The sequence below is a fragment of the Balaenoptera physalus genome, assembly GCF_965194825.1.
Source record: "Balaenoptera physalus genome assembly, chromosome: 8".
NCBI classification, from domain to species: Eukaryota; Metazoa; Chordata; class Mammalia; order Artiodactyla; family Balaenopteridae; genus Balaenoptera; species Balaenoptera physalus.
Window position 1 is genome coordinate 24,887,506 of NC_138887.1, and position 25,645 is coordinate 24,913,150.

General features: G+C 34.8%; 1 protein-coding gene across 10 annotated transcripts in view; it reads right to left on the reverse strand.

The window, feature by feature from the left end:
* Window positions 1–255: 255 nt before the first annotated feature.
* Window positions 256–25,645, reverse strand: part of CACNA2D1 (calcium voltage-gated channel auxiliary subunit alpha2delta 1) — a 503,964-nt gene continuing 478,574 nt past the window's right edge. For all 10 annotated transcript variants that reach the window (XM_082473444.1, XM_082473442.1, XM_082473443.1 and 7 more), the window contains 7 exons: window positions 25,462–25,614; window positions 25,323–25,375; window positions 23,650–23,705; window positions 23,115–23,244; window positions 21,001–21,110; window positions 19,789–19,871; window positions 256–4,390 (listed from right to left, as the gene is read on the reverse strand). In XM_082473444.1, coding sequence (XP_082329570.1) covers window positions 4,274–4,390; window positions 19,789–19,871; window positions 21,001–21,110; window positions 23,115–23,244; window positions 23,650–23,705; window positions 25,323–25,375; window positions 25,462–25,614 — 702 coding nt within the window. In that variant the 3' untranslated portion in view covers window positions 256–4,273. The remainder of the gene's footprint in view (window positions 4,391–19,788; window positions 19,872–21,000; window positions 21,111–23,114; window positions 23,245–23,649; window positions 23,706–25,322; window positions 25,376–25,461; window positions 25,615–25,645) is intronic.

Here is a 25,645-nt window from a genome sequence, read left to right on the forward strand (position 1 = left end):
GTTGCAACTAGTAGGTAAATAGGTTCTGGAGACCCAATGCACAACATAGTGATTATAGTCAGCAATACTGTATTATAAACTTCAAAGCTGCTAAGAGACAAGATCTTAATTGCTTTCCCTGCACACACACAAAAAATGAGAATTATGTGATTTAATAGACGGGTTAGCTAGTGCTATGGTGATAATCATATTGCAGTACAAATGTATTAAATCAACACATTGCACACCTTAAAAAAAACAAACAAAAAAAACTGGTGACTTTAAATGATAAACTTTTATTCTGAATATACTGTTTTTGCACAGGATTTAACACAACATTTTCTGGGATTATAAATATTTTTATAACAGTAATATACAAATTTTTACAAAACGTTTTTATCAGGCTAATTTCCACAAAAGTGTCAAGAGAACATAATAAAGGGGAGAAAAGATCTTTTGTTCACAAAGCCACTTGGCCTTTTGCATGATGCACACTGAGCACTTCAATAAAAGTATCCCTAATAGTATGATCCAACAACATACAGCACAACAAAAAAGACAGCTTTGTCAGGTCACACTGTAAACTCAATTGGCATCTATTCAAGACAGTATCCCATTAGTCTCAGTGGAATTGCTTTGAGTTAACCTTGTGAACTAGAAATAAAGTAGATGAAACTTGGTAAGGGTTGTCTAAGACTTTGAAATTCTGGAATTTTTTCAAGAAATCAAGAAACTTCACACTTTTGCTTTACTGATTTGCTCTTTACAGAAATGTACATGGAATAATAGCAATGTTAACATTCTGCTATTGTGAAAGCAACACACATTCCAGATAATGGTAAAATATTTGAAACTGTGGTCATTCCATGCTACGCTTAAAAAAAAAGTCACAACATCCATTTTGTTACACTAGGTCAGACTCTGTACCTCTAGACACTTTAATGTCAACTAACATGATTAATGGAATAGTTCAGTTCAGAGTTTTAAATTAAGACATAGAATTTAAGCTTTGGTGGAGAGAAAGATTTAAATGAGATGTAAAGTACAAGAGAGCATCAAATAAGCAAGTAACACTTGGGTTGCAAAGGTCACTTAAAAGGGATACTGCCTATTTGAACCCCGTAAGGCCAGTTTTAACGTTAATAAAAGGAATATTATAGGAAAACTTACAAATGGCAGCAACACTGTCTTGTTTTTCCAAGTTAAGCAATAACGCCTCAAGCATTAGAAACATGAAAAAAGATCATACTAAAATCTTATAGGCCCAGGACCTAAAAGTCTCTTCAGTCAAACTTGCTATGTCATGTTAAAAACCTGTTACAAATATGGACCACGATTGGTGTTTGGCAGTAATGCTGGTTGTTCAAATGAAGAAATATAAACAAACCATTAATGCAAAGTTCATTCCTGTTATTCAACAGCAATGCAAGACTTTTGATTCTGTTAGTGACAAACTACATTAAGCTGCACGAGCATAGCAAAAATTAAGTAAGCAAAAGGGGTTTAAAAGCCTTTTTCTTGATCTCTTGTACTGTTTAGTCTTTGAAAATCAGTATTTATAACAGGCTGAAATTTAAGTTCTTGTCAACAATTAGAACTCACAGAAAAATCCTAAATTAAAGATAACGATCGGATGGGACAAGTGTTACTGTCTTTCAAAAAATTATGCCAAATGCATGAAGACTAGTATTAGGCATGAGAGCAAGGTTCTAACCCAATTTATTAACGTATGTGTAGTTAATGTTCAGAGAGCATGTTCTTGCCCAATTTATTAACGTATGTGTGGTTGTTATAATATATGTTTATTTTATAACAGAAAACAAAGGATCACGGCACGACTCGTGCATGTAAATATATTTTGATGGCAAGTGAAATCAAATAGGACCCTGCCAAGAGATGCCAAGTTTAACTGTGATGAACACAACAGTGTAGTTGATGAAAACATTATTTCAGTGACATTAGCCATGAAAATATACTTAATAGATTTTAAAGATAATTTTAAGGTAGTTTGTTGTATGCTGGAAGCAATTCAGTTGTTTAAATGTGCGTCGTTTATATACACAAACTAACATAACTGTATATTTCGATATCCCCTTCCCAACACTTTTATGATTTAAAACAGTCTAGCAAAAGTTAACAATAAGTTTTAAATATTTAACAAACAACATGAGTTAAACATATTGTTTCTAGAGTGAGAAGTTCCATATTTTTTTAAATCACTTTGGTGTTTTCTAAAATGTCAATACCAGTTACAAATGAGACTACAAAATCACAACAATGCATTAGAAATGGTAACTGATGTCAACTCTTAGAACAATAGTTGGCAAAGTGATTCCGTTTTCCCCTCCCCCCATTTTTAAATAAAAAAATATTTTAAATAAGGAAATGTACACAAATGGTACCTAGGGTATATTGGTGGTGGAGGAAATTACAAATGTATGCAAAGCTAAAAACAAAACAAATAGACCTTTTAAACTATGTTAAAGAATTGGTTATATCTTTGATATATGAAGCATATTAAAGCATGCCGGATAATGTTAATAAGATTTTTACTTAAAAATGGTATATAAGAAAATTTCCAGCATAGACACACACCAATATTTGGCATGTTTGAAAAAAGAACAAATGCATTTTCCCATTAAAAATATCTGCATACTTCCAGCCTTCAGCAGAATTATTCCCTATAATTAGAGTTACACATTCATTGTTTTTACCCTTTCTTCAAGTACTGTTTACCCCTGAAAATAATCTTTAAAAGCATAAATAAATTCTGCTACCATATTACTCTATAATGAAATATCTGATTTACTACACTAACCATTTTCACTAATGAGGCTGTATAAAAACAATTTTGATTATTCACAATCAAGTATTAGTGTGCATACATATAGATTCAAGGTTTCCTATTTGTTCAGATTATTGTAAAACCCTCATCAAACTGCATGGAAATTTTGGTCAAGTGATCATACCATGTAAAACAGAGGGAACAAAAGCAGCCGCAGCAGCAAATTTGGGATTGTACGTGCTGCTATTCCAGCGAACAAAGAGGAAACCTAGGATGAATCTTCATTGAGAACGTATATGTACTCTTCAAAAAATAAATGTGTCAAATCTGATTTATGTACTTAAAATATCTGTACATAGGTTTTCAGGCAAAAGCACGAATCTGTATAAAATCCATTAATTCCCATTTCACCATTTACCTAATCCAATCATTCAGCACTTACATTGCACAGTATATTCAGAGTAGTTTAACGACATTTTAAAAGATGACTTAAGTGCATTACATTGCAAGGTTCAGATTCTTACATAACAATAATGTCACTCAGTTAACTTTTCAATGGACTATACTCTACAGTAAGAGAAAAACAAACCGAAAGTTAAAATAGCAGCAGCAGCATGCAAAATACCCTTGGTAACCAAAGTTCATTTATCACAAGAAAAAACATTTCCCCTCCCCCCAACAAGCTTTTCTTAGAGCATTTTGAAGTATCTGGCTAGCACTACAGAACTTTACTGTGAACAAAAAGAACATTACATCAAAGCGTTTATTAAGGGCTCACATTTATGAGGAAATATGTCGCATATTAATTCTACCCTCAAGCACCTTTAATTCCTTAGTTATTATTTTCAAACAACCAATTCATTACCCCACCAAAACTTGGTCATCGTTTGTGTTATATTTCTGGCAGAGAAGCCATTCTTCATAAGGCATTTTATTCATGGCGATTTTTTTCGTAGAAAATAAGCCATAATTTCTATTTTGACAGATTACACCAATGTTTATTATCTCTCTCCCTCTCTCTCTCTATGTATACGTTCAATAATAATTACTCAAAGCAGGAAATAATTTGGAACAGAAGAATAAGTGAAGGAAAAAATAACTCTTTCTTTTCCCCTAGAGATTTTCTTGGTAAAAGGACAAGGATTGCAGCAAGTCAAAATTCCAGGTCAAAATCAAGATAATTTGTATGATTCATAAACAACTGTGTGGGGAGCCCTTTTACATGTAATCACCAACAATGCAACAACAAATTATCAAATTTTCCAATAGAGAGCATGTATAGAATTTTGCTTTGATGTTATATATAGATGATGCAGCGTTCACACTTAAGGATCTGACACCCTGACATGCAGCCAGTGGGTGCCTTAAGAGTCTGTGTCTTACAGTGATGCCATGGGATGGGCCGAGCTAGTGGTCTGCTGATTCCACAGTTGACCCTCTTTTAATGCAATGGAAGGCTCATGTTTTGGCAGGGTCTGGAGTTTAATATGCAGATTTGGTTTTAGAAGGTCATAACTGGTAGTGTCTGCTGCCAGATAAAAGCCAAAGTAGTACACACTGGATTCCGATGATGGACCACAGGGAGGGACTTAACCCAGAAACACCCCCGCAGTCGGTATAATCCTCCTGTTGGAAAGAAAAGGAAAACAGAAAACTCCTGAAAAATATTTAGTAAGACATCTCCCAGAGCACGCCGTGTTTAGTCCACTTCTGAACCCACCTTATAAAGCTGCTTTAATTTGAATCCAGATAAATTACACTGTCCTAGATTTTACTGTTCAACAATTTTAGATAAAGCCATTTTCCAAGTACTGTTTGAAGAATGCTTTACATTTTTAGTTGTAGATTCTGATGATTATGAAAGGAAATACTTTAATAAATGCTGTTTTGAGTGATATTCCAATTTCTAAATTGAAAAATCTTACTTTCACAGTATTAAATATCCTTCTATATTTACAAGTACAAGATATAAAAATAAAATTTCATAGTCTATCTTATAATTCCCAAGAATTATGATATTAGCAATTATGCTCAATAAGGCAAAGTTTGAGATTGGTAAAATAAATAAATTTGAGAAATGAACTTCTATTTTCCCTATCCCTTATATCCAATTTCAAATGTGAACATATCATGCTGCACATGTAGCATCTGGACCTTCATCAAGAATTAAAATGAAGAATAATGTAGTTGAACCCTAAATGAAAGGACACTCTGAAAACCTATATCCAAAATAAAGAGCTAAGCTAGCAAAAGAGGTTTATCCTGTTTAGAGAACCATGAAATAGAAGCTACATCTTTGCTCATTTGGATCCCCCCCTGTCTAGTGGCAGATCATTAGATTCCTTGCTAACACAAAATTATTCTTTACCTTTTATTCCTAGGTCCTGTATTCTGTAACATTTTCTGCATCCTTTGATTCCTTTAAATATACTGAATTTCATTAAAAAAACTTCCTATCTTAAGAGGTACAAACTATTAGGTATAAAATAAGCTAAAAGGATATATTGTACAACACGGTATATAGCAATATTTTATAACTATAAATGGAATAAAACCTTTAAAAATTGTGCATCACTATTTTACACCTGTAACTTAAATAATATTATAGGTCAACTATACTTCAATTAAAAAAAAAACAAGAAAACCCTCCTTCTCTCTAATTATTTTCCTAAATATCTTTCAAGAATTCACTAATCCAAGGTTCATCTTCCAATAATCAAAATAATAGGTTATGTAAGAAAATAAATTTTCTAGTCTGAATAATTTTACAAAGACTCTGAGCTCCCAGAGACTAAAACATTGGCTCTTTTTGCTCATTAGGGTTTAATACAGTGCCTGCCACCAAGTAAATAACATTTCCTTCTTGAATTGTATTCTAAGGCAGCAGAAGTCTGTTAAAGAGAATTCTGAGGAAAAAAATCTATTAAGGAAAATTTTATTTTTCAAATCCCAGAAGTGGGATTGCTGGATCATATAGTAATTCTATTTTTAATTTTTTGAGGAACCTCAATATTGTTTTCCACAGTGGCTGCACCAATTTACACTCCCACCAACTAAGTGTAAGGATTCCCTTTTATCCACATCCTTGCCAGCATTTGTTATTTCTTGTCTTTGTGATAATAGTCATTCTAACTGGTGTGAGGCGATAACTCATTGTGGTTTTGACTAATATTTCTCTGATGTGTACTGATGTTGAGTATTTTTTCACATACCTGTTGGCCATCTGTATATCTTCTTTGTAAAAATGCCTATTGAGATCCTTTATTTTAAAATCAGATTGTTTATTTTTTTGATCTCGAGTTATATGAGTTCTTCATATATTTTGGATACTGGCCCCTTATCACATACATGATTTGCAAACATTCCCTCCCATTCTATGGGCTGCCTTTTAATTCTGTTGGTTTCCTTTGCTGTGCAGAAGCTTTTAAGTTTGATGTAGTCCCACTTTTTCATTTTTGTTGCCTTTGCTTTCTTATGGTGACAAATCCAAAAAGTCATTACCAACACCAATGCCAAGGAGCTTACTCCCTATGTTTTCTTGTAGGAGTTTTACAGTTTCAGGTCTTCAAGTCATTAATCCATTTTGAGTTGATGTTTGTGTATGGTGTAAGATAGTGGTCCAGTTTCATTCTTCTGCATATGGCTGTTCAGTTTTCCTAGCACTCTTTATTGAAGAGACTATCTTTTCCCCAATGTATATTCTTGGCTCCTTTATCATAAATTAATTGACCATATATGCATGGGTTATTTGTGGGTTCTCTATTCTGTTCCATTGGTCTGTGTCTTTTTTTATGCCAGTGCCATACTGTTTTGATTACTGTAGTTGTTTAATCTAGTTTCAAATCAGGATGTATCATGCATCCGACTTTGTTTTTCCTTCTCAAGATTGCATTGGATATTTGGGTCTTTGGTGGTTTCATATATGTATTTTAGGATTGTTCTAATTCTGTAAAAAATGCCATTGAAATTTTGATGGGGATTGCATGGAATCTGTAGATTATTTTGGGTAATACGGACATTTTAACAATTGTTCTAGTCTATGAGCCCTGAATATTCTTCCATTTATTTGTGTTATCTTCAGTTTCTTTCATTAATGTCTTATAGTTTTCAGTGTATAGGTCTTTCACCTTCTTGGTTACCTTTATTCTTAGGTATTTTATTCATTTTGATGCAAATACAAGTGGAATTATTTACTTTCTTAATTTCTCTTTCCGATAGTTCATTATTATCGTAAAGAAATGCAAATGATCTTTGTATATTAATTTTGTATCTCGTAATTTCACTGAATTTGTTTATTAACTCTGTTAATAAAATGTTAGTTTCTTGGTGGAGTCTTTAGGACTTTCTATATATAATATCATGTAATCTGCAAATAAAGACAGTTTTAATTCTTACTTTTCAACATGGATGGCTTTTATTTCTTTTTCTTGCCTATTTGCTCTGCCTAGGACTTTCAGCACTATGTTGAATAAAAGTGGTGAGAGTGGGCATCCATATCTTGTTCCTGATCTTAGAAGAAAGAGCTTTCAGCTTTCACCACTGAGTATGTTAGCTGTGGTCTTGTCATATATGGCCTTTATTATGTTGATGTACATTCCCTTTATATCCACTTTGTTGAGAGTTTTTACCATAGATGTTGAATTTTGTTAAATGCTTTTTCTGCATCTATTAAGATGATCATATGATTTTTAGCCTTAATTTTGTTAATGTATGTATCACATCAATTGATTTGTGGATTTTGAACAATCCTTGCATTCCTGGAATAAATCTCACTTGATCATGGTGTATGACCCTTTTAATGTGTCGTTGAATTAACCTTGATAATATATTGTTGAGGAATTATTCATCTATTTTCATCAAGGATATTGGCCTAAAATTTTCTTGTACTGTCCTTGTCTGGTTTTGGTATCATGGTAATAAGGCTGGCATTGTAAAAGTGAATCAGGAAGTGTTCATTCCTCTTTAATTTTTTGGAAGAGTTTGGAAGGACAGGTATTAATTGTTATTTGAATGTTCGGTAGAATTCACCAGTGAGGCCATCTGGTCATGGACTTTGCTTCTTGGGAGGTTTTTGATAACTGATGCAATCTTCTTACTAGTAATTGGTCTGTTCAGATTTTCTATTTCTATTTTTTCATGATTCAGTCTTGATAGGTTGTATGTTTCTAGGAATTTACCCAATTCTAGGTTGTCAAATTTTTTGGCAATTTTTACAATGTCTTGCTATTTCTCCCTTTAAGTCCGTTAATATTTACTTTATATATTTAGGTGCTCCTATGTTCGGTGCATATTTACAAATGTTTATATCCTCTTGTTGGATTGACCACTTTATCATTATGTAATGACCTTGATTGTCTCATTACAGTTTTTAAGTCTATTTTGTCTATGTATACCCACCCCAGCTTTCTTTTGGTTTCCATTTGCATGGAATATCTTTTTCCATTTCAGGCTGTGTATGTCCTTAAAGTTGAAATGTGACTCTAATACACAGCATAAAAGCATCTCCTGTTTTTTTTAATAGATTCTGCTACTCTATGTCATTTGATTGGAGAATTTAGTCCATTTAACATTTAAAGTAATTGTTGATAGATGGTAATTATTATTATTACTACAATTTTGTTAAATTGTTTTTGAGCTATTTTGAAATTCCTTTGTTCTTTTTCTCTTATTGCTCTCTTCATTTGTGAGTTGATCATTTTCTATAGTGGTATGCTTAGATTCCGTTCTCTTTATCTTTTGTGTATCTACCATAGGTTTTTGCTTTGTGGTTATTATAACAACTGTTATAAATATAACATAGTTTATGTAAGCCTCATAATATTTAGTGTTATAAATAAGTTGATAAGCCTCATAATAAGTTTATAACAACTTAAATTCAAATGCATTCTAAAACCCTACATTTTACTTCCTCCTCCATGTTTTATGTTTTTGATTTCACAATTTACATATTTTTAGTCTGTGTATCCATTACTTATTGTATAATAGTTATTTTTACTCTATTTGTCTTTTAACATTCATACTAGATATATAAGTGATTAACCCACTATCATTACAATATTAGATTATTCTGAATTTAACTATATATTGGTCTTTACCAATGAGATTTATACTTTCATATGTTTTCCTGTTACTAATTAGTGCTGTTTTGTTTCAGCTTAAAGGAACACCTTTAACATTTCTTGTAAGGCCAGTCTAGTGGTGATGAACTCCTTTAGCTTTTGCTTGTCTACAACTCTTCATTTCGCCTTCAAAGTGGAAGGACAGTTTTGCTAGGTAGAGTATTTTTGGTTGGCAGGTTTTTTTCTTTCAGTACTTTGAATATATCATGCCACTCCCTGCAGGCCTGCATATTCTGGTGGAAAGATCCTGGTAGCCTTAGAGGTTTCCTTGTATGTAACAAGCTGTTTTCCTTGCTGCTTTTAAGATTCTCTCCTTGTCATTTACTTTTTAAAAAAATTTTAATATTTTATATTAGAATATAGTTGATATACAATGTTGTGTTAATTTCAGGTGTACAGCAATGTGATTGTTACACATAGACATATATCTACACTTTTTTCAGATTCTTTTCTTATATAGGTTATTATGGAGGGTTGAGTGGAGTTCCCTGTGCTTTACAGTAGGTCCTTTTTGATTATCTATTTTACATATAGATCAGTGTGTATGTGTTGATCCCAACCTCCTAATTTATACCTCCCCCAACGTTTCCCCTTTGGTAACCATAAGTTTGTTTTTGAAGTCTGTGAGTCTGTTTCTGTTTTGTAAATAAGTTCATTTGTACCATTTTTTTTTTATTCCACATATAAGTGATATCATGTGATATTTGTCATTGTCTGACTTACTTCATTTAGTATGATAATCTCTAGGTCCATCCATGTTGCTGCACATGGCATTATTTGGTTCTTTTTTATGGCCGAGTAATATTCCATTGTATATATGTGCCACATCTTCTGTACCCATTCCTCTGTTGATGGACATTTAGGTTGCTTCCATATCCTGGCTATTGTAAATAATGTTGCTATGAGCATTGGGGTGCATGTATATTTTCAAAGTATGGTTTTCTCCAGGTATATGCCCAGGAGTGGGATTGCTGGATCATATGGTAGCTCTATTTTTAGTTTTTTAAGGAACATCCAGACTGTTCTCCATATAGGTTGTACCAATTTACAGTCCCAATAACAGTGTAGGAGGGTTCCCTTTTCTCTGCACCCTCTCCAGCATTTATTGTTTGTAGACTTTGATGATAGCCGTTCTGACTGGTGTGAGGTGATACCTCATTGTAGTTTTGATTTGCATTTCTCTAATAATCAGTGATGTTAAGCATCTTTTCATGTGCTTTTTGGCCATTTGTATGTCTTATTTATTTATTTTTAATTAATTTTTATTGGAGTATAGTTGATTTACAATGTTGTTAGTTTCTGCTGTACAGCACAGTGAATCAGTTATACATATACATATATCCACTCTTTTGTAGATTCTATTCCCATATAAGTCATTAGGGTATTGAGTAGAGTTCCCTGTGCTATACAGTAGGTTCTTGTTAGTAATCTCCAAATTTATCCCTCCTGGCACCCCCATACCCCATGGTAACCTTATGTTTGTTTTCTACATCTGTGACTCTATTTCTGACTCTATTTCTCTATTATCAACCTGTTTTATAAACAGGTTCATTTGTACCATTTTTTTTAGATTCCACATATCATTTGTATGTCTTCTTTGGAGAAATGTCTATTTAGATGTTCTGCCCATTTTTTGATTGGGTTGTTTTTTTGATATCGAGGTGCATGAGCTGTTTGTCTCTTTTGGAGATTAATCCCTTGTCTGTCACTTTGTTTGCAAATATGTTCTCCCATTGTGTGGGTTGTCTTTTTTCGTTTTGTTTATGGTTTATTTTGCTGTGCAAAAGCTTTGGAGTTTAATTAGGTCCCATTTGTTTGTTTTTATTTTCATTACTCTAGGAGGTGGATCCAAAATATCTTGCTGTGATTTATGTCAGAGTGTCCTGCCCCTGTTTCCTCTAAGAGGTTTATAGTATCCGGCCTTACATTTAGGTCTTTAATCCATTTTGAGTTTATTTTTGTGTATGGTGTTAGAGAGTGTTCTACTTTCATTCTTTTACATGTAGCTGTCCAGTGTTCCCAGCACCACTTATTCAAGAGACTGTCTTTTCTCCATTGTATATTCTTGCCTCCTTTGTCATAGATTTATTTTTGATAATTTAATTAAAATGTGTCTTTGTATGGGGCTCTTTTACTTTAATTGAAATATATTTGAAATGTAACATTGTGTAAATTTAAGGTGTACCTGTTAATTTGATAATTTATGTATTATAATATGATTGCCATTAAAGTGATAATTAGCACCTCTATCACATTACATAGTTGTCCTTTTTTTAGTAGTGGGAATAATTCATTTTTAGTCTCGTAGCATATTTGATGAATATAATAGTTTTCTATATTCACTGTACTGTGCATTAGCTCTCTAGGGCTTACTTACTACTTGTTGTAAGACTGTACCCTTGAACAACATCTGTCTTATCCTCTAACCCCCATTCCATGGTAACCACCATTTATTCTCTGTTTTTATGAGTTTGGCTTTTTAGATTCCACACACAGTACTTGTCTTTCTCACTTAGCATAATGTGCCCAAGGTCCATCCATGTTGTTGCAAATGGCAGGCTGTCTTCCTTTCTCATGGCTGAAAAATATTACACTGTGTGTGTAAGTATAAATCCCACTTCTTGTTTTATTCATTGGTTGATGGCCATCTAGGTTGTCTCCATATCTTGGCTGCTGTGAATAACACTGCAGTGAATGTGGGAGTACAGATATCTCTTCAAAATCCTGTTTTCATTTCCTTTGCACATATACACAGAAGTAGAATTGATGGATCTTGTGGTAGATTAATTTTTAATTATTCGAGAAACCTCCATATTGGTTGCAGTAATTTACATTCCCACCAACAGTGTATAAAGGTTCCCTTTTATTCACATCTCCCCAGCACCTGTTGTCTCTTGTCTTCTTGATGACATCCATTCTAACAGGTGTGAGGTGATAGCTCACTGTAGTTTTGATTTGTGTTTCCCTGATGATTAGTGATATTGAGAATCTTTTCATGTGCCTCTTGGCCATTTGGATGTCTTCTTTGGAAAAATGTCTAGTTTTTCTGCCCTTTTTTTAGTTGGATTATTTGTTGTTTTTTTTTTCTTTTTGTCTTTGAGTTTTATGAGTTTTTAAATATATTTTGGATATTAACCTCTTATCTGATACATGGTTTGCAAAATTTTTCTTGCATTCTGTAGGATGCATTTTCATTTGGTTGTTTCTTTTGCTGTGCACAAGTGTTCAAGTTTGATGTAGTCCCATTTGCTGATTTTTGCTTTTATTGTTTGTGCTTTTGGTGTTATATCCAAAAATCATTGTCAGTACCACTGTTAAGGAGCTTCCTCTCTATGTTTCTACTAAGTTTTATAGTTATTAGGTCTTGTGTTAAATCTGTGATCCATTTTGAGTTAATTTTTTGTGAGTGGTAAGATAGGGGTCCAATTTCATTGTTCTGCATGTGTTTATCCAATTTCCCCATTACCATTTGTTGAAGAGGCTATCATTTCCCCATTGGGTATTCTTGGCTCCACTATCAAATATTAGTTGACTGTGTATGCAGGGGTTTAATTCTGGGCTCTCTTCTGTTCTGTTAGTCTGTGTCTATTACGCCAGTATCCTACCCTATTTTAAAAATTACTGTAGCTTTGTAGTATAGTCTGAAAACAGGATGTATGATACCTCTGGCTTTGTTCTTTTTCCTGAGAAATGCTTTGACTATTTTGCAGACTTTGTCACTTCATATAAATTTTAGGATTTTTTTTTCTGTCTCTATGAAGAATGCCATTGGTTTTTTGATGGGGATTGTGTTGAATCTAAGGTGACTTTGAGTAGTACAGACATTTTAACAGTCAGTTCTTATGACCCATCAGCATGGATGTCTTTCCATTTGTGTCAACTTCGATTTCTTTTAGGAAAGTCACGTAGTTTTGATTGTCCAGAACTTTCACGTCCTTGGTTAAAGTAATTTCTGGGTATTTCATTGTTTTTGATGTTATTGTGAGTGTGATAGTTTTATTTTTCAGACATTTCATCCTAGTGTATAGAAATGCAACTGATTTTTGTATGTTGATTTTATATCCTGAAATTTAGTCAAATTGTTGATTAGTGCCAACAGTTTTTTACTGGAGTTTTTTATATACAGAATCATATCATGTGCAAATAATGACAGTTTTACTTCTTCCCTCACTATGAGTTTGGAGGTATTGCCTCTTCCTCACTTGGTTTGCATGTATTTGGATAACTCTTATTTGTAACTCTCTGGGCTTCCTGGATTTGGGCACCTGTTTCTTCTCCCAGGTTAGGAAAGTTTTCACTCATTATTTCTTCAAAAAGTTTTCTGACCTTGTCTGCTTTTCTTCTTCTGGGACACTATAATGTGAATTTCGGTCTGCTTGATGTTGTCTCATAAGTCCCTTTAGCTATCTTCACTCTTTTTTTATTTCTTTTTTCTTTTTGCTCCTTGATGGGATGAATCACTGCCCTGTTTGTGAGTTTACTGATACTTTCTTCCACTTCATCTGGTCTGCTATTTGAACTCCTCACTACTGAGTTTTTCAATATAGTTACTGTATTGTATTCTTTGGCTCTGTGCCTTCTGTTTGGTACTTTCTTGTGTTTTCTTTGTTGAAATTCTCAGTTCACGCATTCTTGTCCTGACATGGTGACCATCTTTATGACCAAATTTTGAACCCTTTCTCATGTCAGTCACTCTTCTCTGTTTTATTAAGGCCTGTTTGTGGAGTTTTATCTTTTTCTTTTAAAACATATTTTTCTGTGTCTTCATTTTCCTTGACTCTCTGTGTTGGTTTTTGTGCATTAGATAAAAGAACCACCTCTCCTGGTCTTGAATTGGCTTTTTCTTCTTGGCTCCCCATAGTTGAGGACGTGCTAACATCTGTCAGTGTCCCAGTGGGGAAGACCTCAGTCAGCATCAGGTACAGGCTGACTGGAGGCTGGATTCTCAGGCAGCAGCTCTCAAAGCATGCAAAAAGACCTCTTTCAGGGAAAGACTGAGAGACGGGCATTTCTCTCCACTCCCTCTGTCCTGAATTCGGAGGGGACAGCCAGTTGAGAACTATTTGTTTGCTATGGTCCAGGATCCTTTGGTGCTTGTGAATGCCAGTCCTGCTGGTTACCAGAGCCAAGTGATGAAGGGGTGTGTCCTTTGGGCAGCCACCTCAAAGGCCAGGATGCCAGGTGGGTTTACAAGCCTCTTTTAGGAAGGCACCACTGACCTGGAGTGGGACAGAGGGTCAGTAGGCATAGCCTACCCCTTCCCCTGTCTCCAGGGAGTCTTGCAGTAAGCCCCCAAAGTTGAGCTAAATTAGAAGCCTTACTTGCAGGCAATAACTTTTAAAGTATGCAAATAACCTCTGTCAGGAAATGATTGGGAGAAGTGCATTTCTCTTGGCTCCTGTTTCTCTGAGCTTTGGAAGAATAGCCATGGTGAGTCCTTGCGAATCTGTTAAGAATTGTTTCTTTGTTGGCTATAGTCCTGTGGGTCTCATGGACACAAGCGCCATTAGGCGTTCAGAGCTAGGAGTTTTGGGGGCCCACCCCTCCGTGAGAGTCCTAGGGTGACAGATGTTCAATCTAAACCCTTCACTGCTCAGGGAGAAGCTGGGTGTTGTGAGTTCCCTTCTAATTTTATGTTGCTGTGCTGAGTGTGGGGTTGATGGAGATAGAGTTCCTCAGCCTTTCCTACCCATTTGGATGTATATTACGTTTGCCCAGTGCATAGGCGTTGCTCATCTACTTTCTAGATGTCTTTCAGAGGGAATTGCTCTGTTTATAGGTGTAGATTTGGTAGGTCTGTGGGTTCGGGTGAGTTTTAGGCGTCCTATGTTGCCATCTTGGACCAGAACCTCAATAACTCACACTTTTATATCTTCAGCCCTGAAAGCTCTGCTGACCTCCACATTCATTGATCACTATCACCTCTCCTTCTGATCCTCAGAAAGATCTCAAACTTGTCCCCAAATATTATTTTTCTGAATGACAGTTCTAGGAGTAATGGATCAGGTCAAAGACAAGTTATCTGTGATTCCTCCTTTTTTTCCTCAAATCTAATCTATCAGCTTGTCCACTTAACTCTAGCTTCAAAATATAGCTCCAAACTTACTACTTAAAATTGCATGTCCAAATTACCATTACTTCTTGTCTACACTCCTGCAAAAGCTGTCTCACTTGTCTCTCTGCTTCTACTCTTGCCCTTTAACAACTTTTCCTCCAAAAAGCAGTCTTCTTAAAACCGTAAATCAAATCCTTTCGTGCCCTTCTTGAAATTTCTCAGAACAAAATCCAAATTTCTTATGAAGGCCTACAAAGCCTTAGGTGGTCTGCAGCCTGGCTGCCTCTCCATCTTCATCCTATATTCCCCCCCCCCCTCACCACCCACATGGCTCCGATAACACTAACTTTCTCTGCAACAGGTCACGGTATTACTATCTCAGGACCTTTGCACTTCCCCTTCTCTTTGTTCAAATACCTTTCCATTTAGGTAGGTTAACCAGGTAAAAAAACAGGGTGCTGAGTTACATATGAACTTGAGATAAAAAGTTATATCTTAGTATAAATGCATCTTAAATAGCTCATGCAAAGAAGAATGGCCTGATACATAGTAGGTGTACTGTAAGTACTTGATAAATGAGTAGTGTGTACTCAAATAAAGCACTGCATATATTGATTGGTTAGAAACACTGTAAACGTAAAATACTAACTAACTTAAAGGCTTAATTGTCATTTCACCAGGAGAGCTCCCCAGTTCTAGTTAAGTAAAGTATTAATTTGATGGAATGGAAAATTAGCACACATACAAGACCCATTGATGTATTAATGTAAAATACATCCTTATGTTCTAGAAATGTTATGGAAAGAAAAATATTCTCTCTGGCTCTGCTTCCATTGTTTTTATATTTCTAGTGTTTTTTTTTTTTTTTTTTTGGGGGGGGCGGTTCATTTCCTCTGTGTGATGATGAGATATGTCTGTTTCAGTCTGGGAGGTGGTAGTTCAGATAACTTATTTGGAGTCCCTGAAGTCTGCATGTAGATTCACACTGAAAAATCTGTCCCTTCAGTTTCCTGATCATGTTTTCTCATGTGTTTTGCATGGGCAACCACATCTACCAAGACTTGTAATTATTATATGAAAGTAAATTATGAAGTACATTCTAAAAACATTCTAAATCACAAATGCATAGATGTGGGAGAAACCTCAGCATTTTTTCTATCTTAAAGAAAGAGACCAAAATCCCACTAACAAACACCATGACCAGAAAAATCACTCTGATTTTTAAAGAAAGATTATTGTAGTAGATAATAATAACAGATTGGTAGCTGGTTTCAGCTTAAAATAGTAAAGGGATACAGTGTCAACATTATATACATATGTTTTAAAATGAGTAATTTAAAAATTTAATTTTAAAATTAAATAATTTTAAATGAGTAATTTTAAAATATGAGTAATTTTATTTGATTTCCTGCTAGGGATCTCTTTCAAAATACTCTTAGTAAAGATATCAACTAAGAATCCCTCATTCTTTTTTTCTTTCCCATTACTACTTAAAAGAAAAAGATGTCTAAACCATAGTTATATTCATGATTTCGCCCCAAAGCTTACTTTTTTAAAACCAGGTATACTAGTGAGTAAAATCCTCTTCATTTTTCTCTTAGACAAGTATTACTAAACCCTTACTCTCCCTTTCTTTCCCCAACCAGAACCTGGGGTGACTAATTGCAAACAGTAAGAGTTCAAATCACTGGTAAAAACATCCACCAAAGGATAGCTAACTAACTTTTGAATTTAGATAGGTCTATACTTACGTCACCCACAGCAGCTTCAAAGAAAATGCATATTTAAAATTATTTAGGCAGGTAGATACTACATGTAACTCTTTTAATCAGAATAAGATCCCTAACAAATAGTTTCCTACAGAGAACCTTAACACACTTACCACATTAATTCATGAGGTGGGTTTAATGTATGTATGTGTATACATACCTATACACACATTTATTCTGCATATTCATTTTTCATGTACCCAGTAACGTGCATTTATCAATTATGGTTGCATAAGATAATGAACTTCCTCAATAGTACATGTTATTGGCTTGCTTTACTTTCTTCTTTGATAAACTTTAGCTTTATTTTTCTTTACCACTTAAATCTTCAAAACCATTATTTTATTATCCCAGAACAAATTTAGTTTTTTCTGACACTCCCTCTGCTTCTCCACTTTCCCCTCCTCTGATGGGCTCACTGCATTTATAGTAATGGCCACATCTCCATCTAGTGGTTTCCTAACCAATGAATACCTGGACAGCAATGAAGAAAGAATACAACAAAAGTGGTCTAGTTACAACAATCATGATTCCAGACCATCAAAAAAGAAACTGCAAAACTGTAAATGGAGCCCTGAATGTAAACTCAGGCCCTAAAATATCTATTCAGTTGTACTGAGTATGTAATTCAGAAATTTGTCAAAGAGTAAGAAATAATGATAATCTTGGCCTAGATAATGTAAGTTATACTAAAGCACTTCACTAAGAATATCAATATCTAAAAAATCTAAAAACGCTGTTTAAACCATATCTGTTTGTTTAGAAAGGAAAAGAAAAATTACATAATGAGCTTTGAAGGTACTGAATAATGCTTAATAAAATTGAAACAGATCATTAATTTTATGTTAGCATCTTCTGAAACAAAATTGATGACCAACTCTAATAGTTGTCCTTAGGGTATTTCTCTTAAGTAAAAAGTAAGACAGCGTGAAGCATATATAATTTTTTTTTCTCCACACTGACTTAATCTTTATATAAAACCTTATGAGAAATTACTGATTTTTAAATAAATATAGGAAACTGATATGCTCTCTTCAGGATTAGAAACTTCTGTAACATTTGAAAGCTGCTATTCTCAAAACAACATTCCTACTGGCATTTTAATAACCTGGTTTCAAGACATTTATTATAGTGGATTTAGGGATATGGATTACTTTTTAAAATTTCAAGCCAAACGCAAAAACAAAGAAAAATTAGAGAAAGTGACTGACCATCCACCCCACATGAAAACTTGCAGTAAAATGAAGATAGATAGGAGCTGACATCAGGGTACAGGCACGACTCGTTGTGCATATAAGTTGATCCTATTAATAACGGGCAAAGTAGCAAGTACAGGAAAAGGAAGGAAAACACAGAAGACATACAAGATGAGCTTTCATGCAATTTGCTGGCAGTTAGCAGTTTATGTGAGCCTCGATCCAGAGCAGATTCACAGTGACCATTGCAAATAAGCATTACCAAAATATTCCACTGCCAAAAAAACACAAGACATTATTAGCACATTAAGCTACTGAGCAAAAGTTGTACTTTCACACACAATCCACTGTATAATTTATAGGAACTTGAGTATTAGAAATTTTTGTCTTTGTAAAATCTTCATTATGCTTTGATCAAAGAGATAGTTACCTATGGTGAAAATATTGGGGGTAATGGTTTTTATATAATCTTTCAAGTGCATCTGAATAAATTTAATCTCAGTCTTTGGTGACAAATAATTGATGAGGGAAGTTTCCCTAATGTTTGATACTACCCTTGGGCCCACAAACAGCACTCTTTGGGGAATGATTTGACGTGGCCAAAGCTCCTGAAGGTATATAGTAGACAGAACAACAGAAGTCCTCATATCTGGATTTCATTTAAGGCTCACTGTAAAATGAAAAAAAACCAAGTAGCTGCAACTTTGAATCACTTTTCCCCTCAGAGAGGAATGATCAATAATAGTCCTTACAGAGATAACTGGGATTTATTGGCTAAAACATTTTGCTTTTTTAGCCTTATTACCCCATCACTGATTTTATTTCTTCTTTGCTCCACTTTATATTATCTACTTGCATATTATGCATCTATGGAAATGCCTTATTCTTTTTTTGGAACAAATGTGGCTATGTGTATTTGAGTAAATAAGTACATACTAGGTAAATCTGTTCTAAATAAACAACCACCTCTAGAAATGCACATTAATCAGTAAATGATCTGACATGTTTTTAGAATAAACAGTTCCCAAGATGATAACGCTTTATGTTTGCAAGCCACTTTATGCAAAGACACATGACAGACTGGAGAACTGAGAAACATTATTTTTAAAATTTTAGTTCTTTATAAGTGGTGAGAAATTTTTATATGGGCTTTATGCTTGAGAATAAAGCTTCTTAAAAATTAAAATAATTCGAAAAGCATAAAGCTGCTTCTATACACAGTAAGTCCCAATAGTGTTTATGAGAGGAAGACAGCTGACCTATAGGAAAAGTAGTAGTCATCTTAAATAACATACATTAAATATGCTTTGTAAAATTATACCAACTTACTTAACCCTGTGTTATTGACCTGGCCTAGCTTCAAACAATATAAAAAGTAATACAATTAAGAGAAATAATACAAACCTAATAGGTGGCAGAATTAGAAACCATGTAAAGTACAATTACAAAAAAAGGGGACGATAGTGATTTAACAGGCTTTTAAATACACTGAATGAAGAATAAACACAAAATATCTTCAGGATTGGAATATAAATGAAGGTGGGCAACTCATATACCATTAGTAACGTTTACTGTCAGTTACTGGTCATTAGAAAGTTTTAAAATCATCAGATTTGTGATCTTGGATTATTAGTAAATTGGTCGGCATTGTGTTTGAAAGTACAATTTATGTGGAAAGACAGAAGAGGCAACTGTTAAGCTTATGCTAACCATGAAAAATACTGAAATAAAAAATCTATATACCAGCAAGTATGTCATGTTAATGAGAAACACTATGGTTATGGTTAAGACATTACACTGTAGTTAAAACTACAATTTGTCTCCTTAAATTATTGTGACCACTGAGTTATATATTTTAATATAGCAAATGTTTGGTCTTATTTACCAAGGCATTGTTATCAAAGCAGACATCAGGTCCTTTTCGGTATCTGGGTTGCTTCACCATATCACAAGGATCTGGACCATCAGCTAAAGAAGCTTGTTAAGGAATATGAAGTTACTTTTTTTTTTTTTACACAATTAAAAAAATACAATGCAACACACTTATTTCTCAAAGCAAGCCAGAGAAACCAATGCCATTATTCTGGTCCCACACAACCAGTTCAAGTACCATGGGATTTAAAGTACTGAACTGCCACAAATTTTCTCCTGTCAGTCTAGGGCCTGTGTGAAGAGATCAACGCTTTACACAGCATGGTCGCTGGCACAGAGGAAGTACTCAGTAAATATTTGTACAATACAAGTGGATGAAATGTGCAAATGACGTAGCATATAAGACAGGGTCATACACGTAAGACCATAAGGGAGGGCCTGGGTGCCTCCTATTTAGCAAGACAGAAATAGAAACTAATTCCTAGTACTAAACATCAGTTCCAAACATAGGTGAGGGCTATTTTTTTCCCCAGAAACAGCAAAAACTAGAGGCAGTCTACCGAACCTCTGCCTGCAATGCTTCAATAGTCATTTCACTGTCATTTAGCATATTTACTACCCGAAGTCTTTTTAGCATTACTGCCATGGCAGTTCTAGCATACAACAGGATTTACCTTCTTTTTTTAAGGCTGAATAATATTCCATTGTAGGTATAGACCACATTCAACTCCATTTTCGATGACTGGCTGTTGACAGCTTTCAAGCCACAACAATCCCTTTTCCCTTCTGCCCCACACCTGGGCGAGCTGACAGGGAAGACTGAGTGTCCTCTCCTTTGGCGCTGCCTGGAAGTTTGGGCCAACAAGCCCCAGGCAGCACTGGCAAAAGCCCAGCACGGTCCCCAACCACCATAAAACCCCGAGCCAGGTACTTCTCCCCGCTCTCTCTCGCCATTTTCAGGGCTACTCGGGAACCTGCACTGCTCTCTCCACCAAGACTCCCTGTGCCAGTATGAAGCCTTTCACATCCTCTCGGAGCATGTGTGGCGTCATCAGTCTTGACATCCAAATGAAATTTTGTGTGGAGGGTCCATTCTGCCTCTGTGAGGTGATCTCAGCGCTCTGTGGTATTTTTCTCTTTCTGGGCACGAACAACGTGACGAGGTTAAAAATGCACAGCTTTAAGACGGTTCTCCATTCCAAACCTCTCCAATGTCAAAGGATACAAGTCTGCTCTGCTTGTATGAGCAATCGCGTGTCACAGGGACAAGTCCCTTTGCTCTCAACCATTATGAATATTAAGTTGGTGTTCATAAGTTTTTCTACGTGGAAGATTCTGTAAAATAAATATTTTTAAAGATCAGAAAAAAACATTATCATCTGAGAAAAGAATAGATTTCAAAAATTTTTACATATTAAAATGAAAGAAAATAGGACCTTTTGAAACAAAGCATCACCTACACGAACAGTAACACTGAATGATTTTAGAAGAGAAAGATTACCATGTCTGATTAACATGGACGTGCTATCTCTCGCAAATGAATACTAAAAAAATTCCAACAGATGTTTTAAGTGTGACCTTTGTTTCTTAAGTGATAGTCCTCAATGCAAAATAAACACCATCTAGTTGTTTCATTTTACATATTTAGGGAATTGTGGTATCTATCACTGAAAATGTGCCCAAGTTGCCTTATTTTACAGTAAAGGAAAGTAGGAGCACAAAAATGGCTCAGCATTTGCCCAAGTCATGGCAGACTGAAGTCTGGATCCGTGCCATTCAACAAACTTTCTGTGAAGATAGAAACGTCTTCCGCTTTAACCAGCATAGTAAACAATTGCCACATGAGGTTATTGAGCACCTGAAATGGTGACTAGCGTGACTGAGGCGCAAAATTGTAATATTAATTAACTGCAACTGATGATTGAAATTGCCACCTGGGGCTGGTCACTACTGAATTGGGACAACACAGGGGTAGACAGAATTATGGGCTTTGAAGTCCATGCAGTGTTTTTTCCACATCTTAAGCTGCTTCTACCTTCCACAATAAAAAAGTAGATCTGTCATTAAAGAGTAATTTATTTTTCAAAGAATGGGATTTTTTTTTTAACCTATTGAAGTTGGGACACAGCATAAAGCAAATCAAATGTAAGCATGATTTAACTTAATATCTTATATTGATCTTTACAGTTTAACTTAGTCATTTTTTAGAGTATATACTGCTATTACTGAACATCAATCAATGAAAGCCCAAAGACTCTAAACTCTTTCTGATGTACCCATTAAACATGCCACCGTTCTGTTTCCTGAAGGTGATGTCCTGATATGCTAATCTCGAAACAAGACGGTCTGCTTTTTTCTGAGTACATGCCTTACTTCACCCCTTTCCTCTTCCTCCTCCTAGGATATACAGGTTTCATAAAGTAAGTCATAAAATCATACTGACCATGTCTATTAAAAATTTGTGCTAGTTTCAGTTAACCCCTTCCTGAAAATATATATTTTTTTAACTGTTATAAACTTCTTTTCCAAATCGCCTAGCAACTAACTATTCCAGCCCTGTCACCTGCTCAGATTACCTCACCTCCTCATCTTTCTTCTTCTCTCTGTTAACATTTCTTCTAGAATAAGCTGTCCTCAGCTACGGAAAACAAAGTGTCCCAACTCTGTGCCTTTCTGCTCTGTTCTCAGGGATCCTGTGACATGGATTATCCCTTTCCTTTCAAAACTTCAAATATCTCCCACCTTGCCTTTCTCTCTCTCATTACAACAAAATTAAATCTCTCCATCTCTTCCAAAATTTTTTCAAGATGTTTTATGGGCGGTGATGACTAACATTAACCTTGATTTTAGGAAATGATATGTTCTCCTAGTTCTTTCAGTTTCAACTCAAAGATACATTCAATTCTAAGTTTAAGTGAAGACTACAAGTAAAACTTACTAGCCAAGAATATTTTTGTTAACCTGTTTAGTAAATATAATTAATTCTAATCTTATCAGAGAATATAATCTCTGAAACTATCTCTACATTAGAAAAATTTTAATATGGATTCTTCTAGACAAAATATAATACAATCAAATTCCTCTATGTTCTGCCTAAAAGTGGATATAATTTTTTTGATCATGTAATTATTACAGTTGAAGAGATTACAACTTATCAGAGTTAGAATTTTAAAAACCTTCAGAGAAACTGAAGAGCTCTGATATTTTCAACTTAAAGCAGTTATTCAGATCTCTCACACTCAAAAGACAATCTCTGTTATTTTCTGTGACGATTATAAAAGTGAATACAATTTCTTAGTCAAACAGGACTAGTCCAGAAATGAAGAAACAAATTATTACCTGGAACAGTTTCCACAGTCTAATACACCGCTGAATGACTTACTATCGTTATCGAAGAAATACTGGGTTTGTTCGGTAATGCAGCTCTGCTTTGACAGAGAGGCTGTGAAGTCGTCATCTTCCATCTCAACTGTGGGGAAAATAAAGACCATCACCATGAGGGGACACTTCAGTCCGTCTCCCAGAGCCTTCATATCTCACAGAGCAAAACAAATGTATGAGGGCAGGCACCTCAACTGGCTTGTTTACTCCGTGTGGCATAGTGGCAGCCCTTAAAGATGCCCAATAACTATCAATAGAATAAATGAATTTGAATACATTTGAGTTTGAATACAGCTGCAAAACAGAGGCCAATATGACCTAGGAATGTTTCTAAGGCACTAGGAAAGTTCTGACAAAAAGATTTCAACCTACAAAAGTGTCAAATGGACGATCTCTCTCTCTCTCTCACACACACGCACTTTCTGAGTTTTGAACTCGGAGCATCCAAAAAGAAAATGTTAATTATTATGACAGTATCTGAGCATTTACATACCTGCCTCAAGAAGTCGTGGAAAGGTCAAACTCAAGAGAAACTGCTGTAGAATAGACCTGAATTTTAAATATGAAAAAGTATTGATATTTTCCTTCATAAATTAACAAAGACCAGAGTATTTTTGCATGTACACAAACACGTTTCTTTTTCATCTTTTTGGAAAAAGTTGAGAATTTGCTAATAGAAAGTTGAGGAGCATTTTTATATAAGTATTTCTTAAATTATGCAAGACACTGTCAATTCCCTTCTGTAAAAGAAGTCATGAAGTCAGATGTGTTCAGGACCCAGTGAGGGACACATTCGTGTGAAGACACCTAATACAAAATCAGAGCGAGGAGAAGTGATAACTCTAAGAGGCAGAATGTCATTATTCTGGTGCGTAGTTTTCACACTCAAGATTTTCTCCTTATTTTAGTTATTAAAGCTCTGTGGTAGGAAAAAAAAACCCCAAAACAAAAATGACTTTGTACCATGGGTTTACGAACTATTTACTTTACACTATAGAATATATTTGTAAATACATAATGTGGCATTCATGAAATACAATATACATATTATATATAGGGCATATGGCATGTTTCAGTTTTACAATAAATGACAATTGAGCCAAATATTAGTAAAAACTCATCTGGAACTGAGTTTAGTTAAAACAAAAGTTGGGTGGGGGGGAGGTTGAGGAGGGGGAAGGTTCTGGCCAGAAAATAGCATAAAGACAATCAAGTATTTCAGGATGACTATGAGCTTCAGAAAAACCTATGTAAATTCATATACAAATGTCATTGTCAGAACAGAAAGCACCCTTTTTCACAATTTTTTTTAGAAAAAATTGGATTTTTAATCTAACATCTTTGCTATTTTAATAAAATGGCATAATCATTTAATTTTCACTGGGAAAGCCTCAACATCAAGTGAACATTATAGATTAATCTACATGGAATAAAACTTAGACAATACAGTAGGGTAATGATACAAAACAGAGAGAGAGAGAGGGAGGGAGGAAGGGAGAGAATGGACCCAGACACAACAGGAGGATTAGTTACTAGACTGATCAGACCCAAACAATGACAAATTTGATCTTCCAGACTTTCCACAGTGCCTCAATAAGCAGTTTAAATGTCTGCTTTTCATAGGTGGCAGGATGTAGGTAAGAGGGGAAGGAGGGAGGAAGGGTAGAATCAGTGAAAAGAAAGAATTAGATCCATTTCAGGAACATGATGCTTCTAAAATGATGCCAGCCTTTGTAAGAAAAGTGAAGAGGTAGAAAGTCATCATGTCATGAATTTGATGGATGAAGACATTTAACTTGGATAATGAAGGCAATAAATAGTAACTTTTTATAGATCAGTATGCCTAACATGTAAGGATTGAGTATATGATAAACAAAAAATACAAAGGAAAAGAGTTTCAACAGATCCATGGATAAAAGAAGCCCCTGACAAGGCCGAAGTGTGCATGAGCATAAAACTGTTTTCATATAAAAAGCTGAATAACTGTAACGGTTTTACAGTGATCATTAAGAAAAAATACTTTTATGAATATTACCAATATGTGCTGTAGGAAATGAAAACACTAGTTCCCATAATAATTATCTACATATCCATCTTTCCATCACATTCTTTACTATTTCACAACACTTTCCTCTCATTACCAATAAAACTACAATTTTGACTTACCAGGCAGCAGCAGTGGCCCACCAGCCAATGTGTAATATGTCTGCTATTGATGGCTGTAAGGTAGAATAAAAAAGTATTACATTAATCTACACTGAGTGTCCCTCTGAGAGAGTGGAAGGGTGACTTGCACATTACTGACCACGGACGCTGAGCGATGCCCTGCTCCTTGTTTCGGTGCAGCTCCAGGCTCACACACGGACTGATAATCATAAGATTTATTATAAGCATAAACTGATATATTAACCAGGTGTCTCATCAAGCTTGGATCAATCTCTCCAAAAAATCTTCCAATCTGGTACAGAAAAAAATAAGAACGTTTCAAA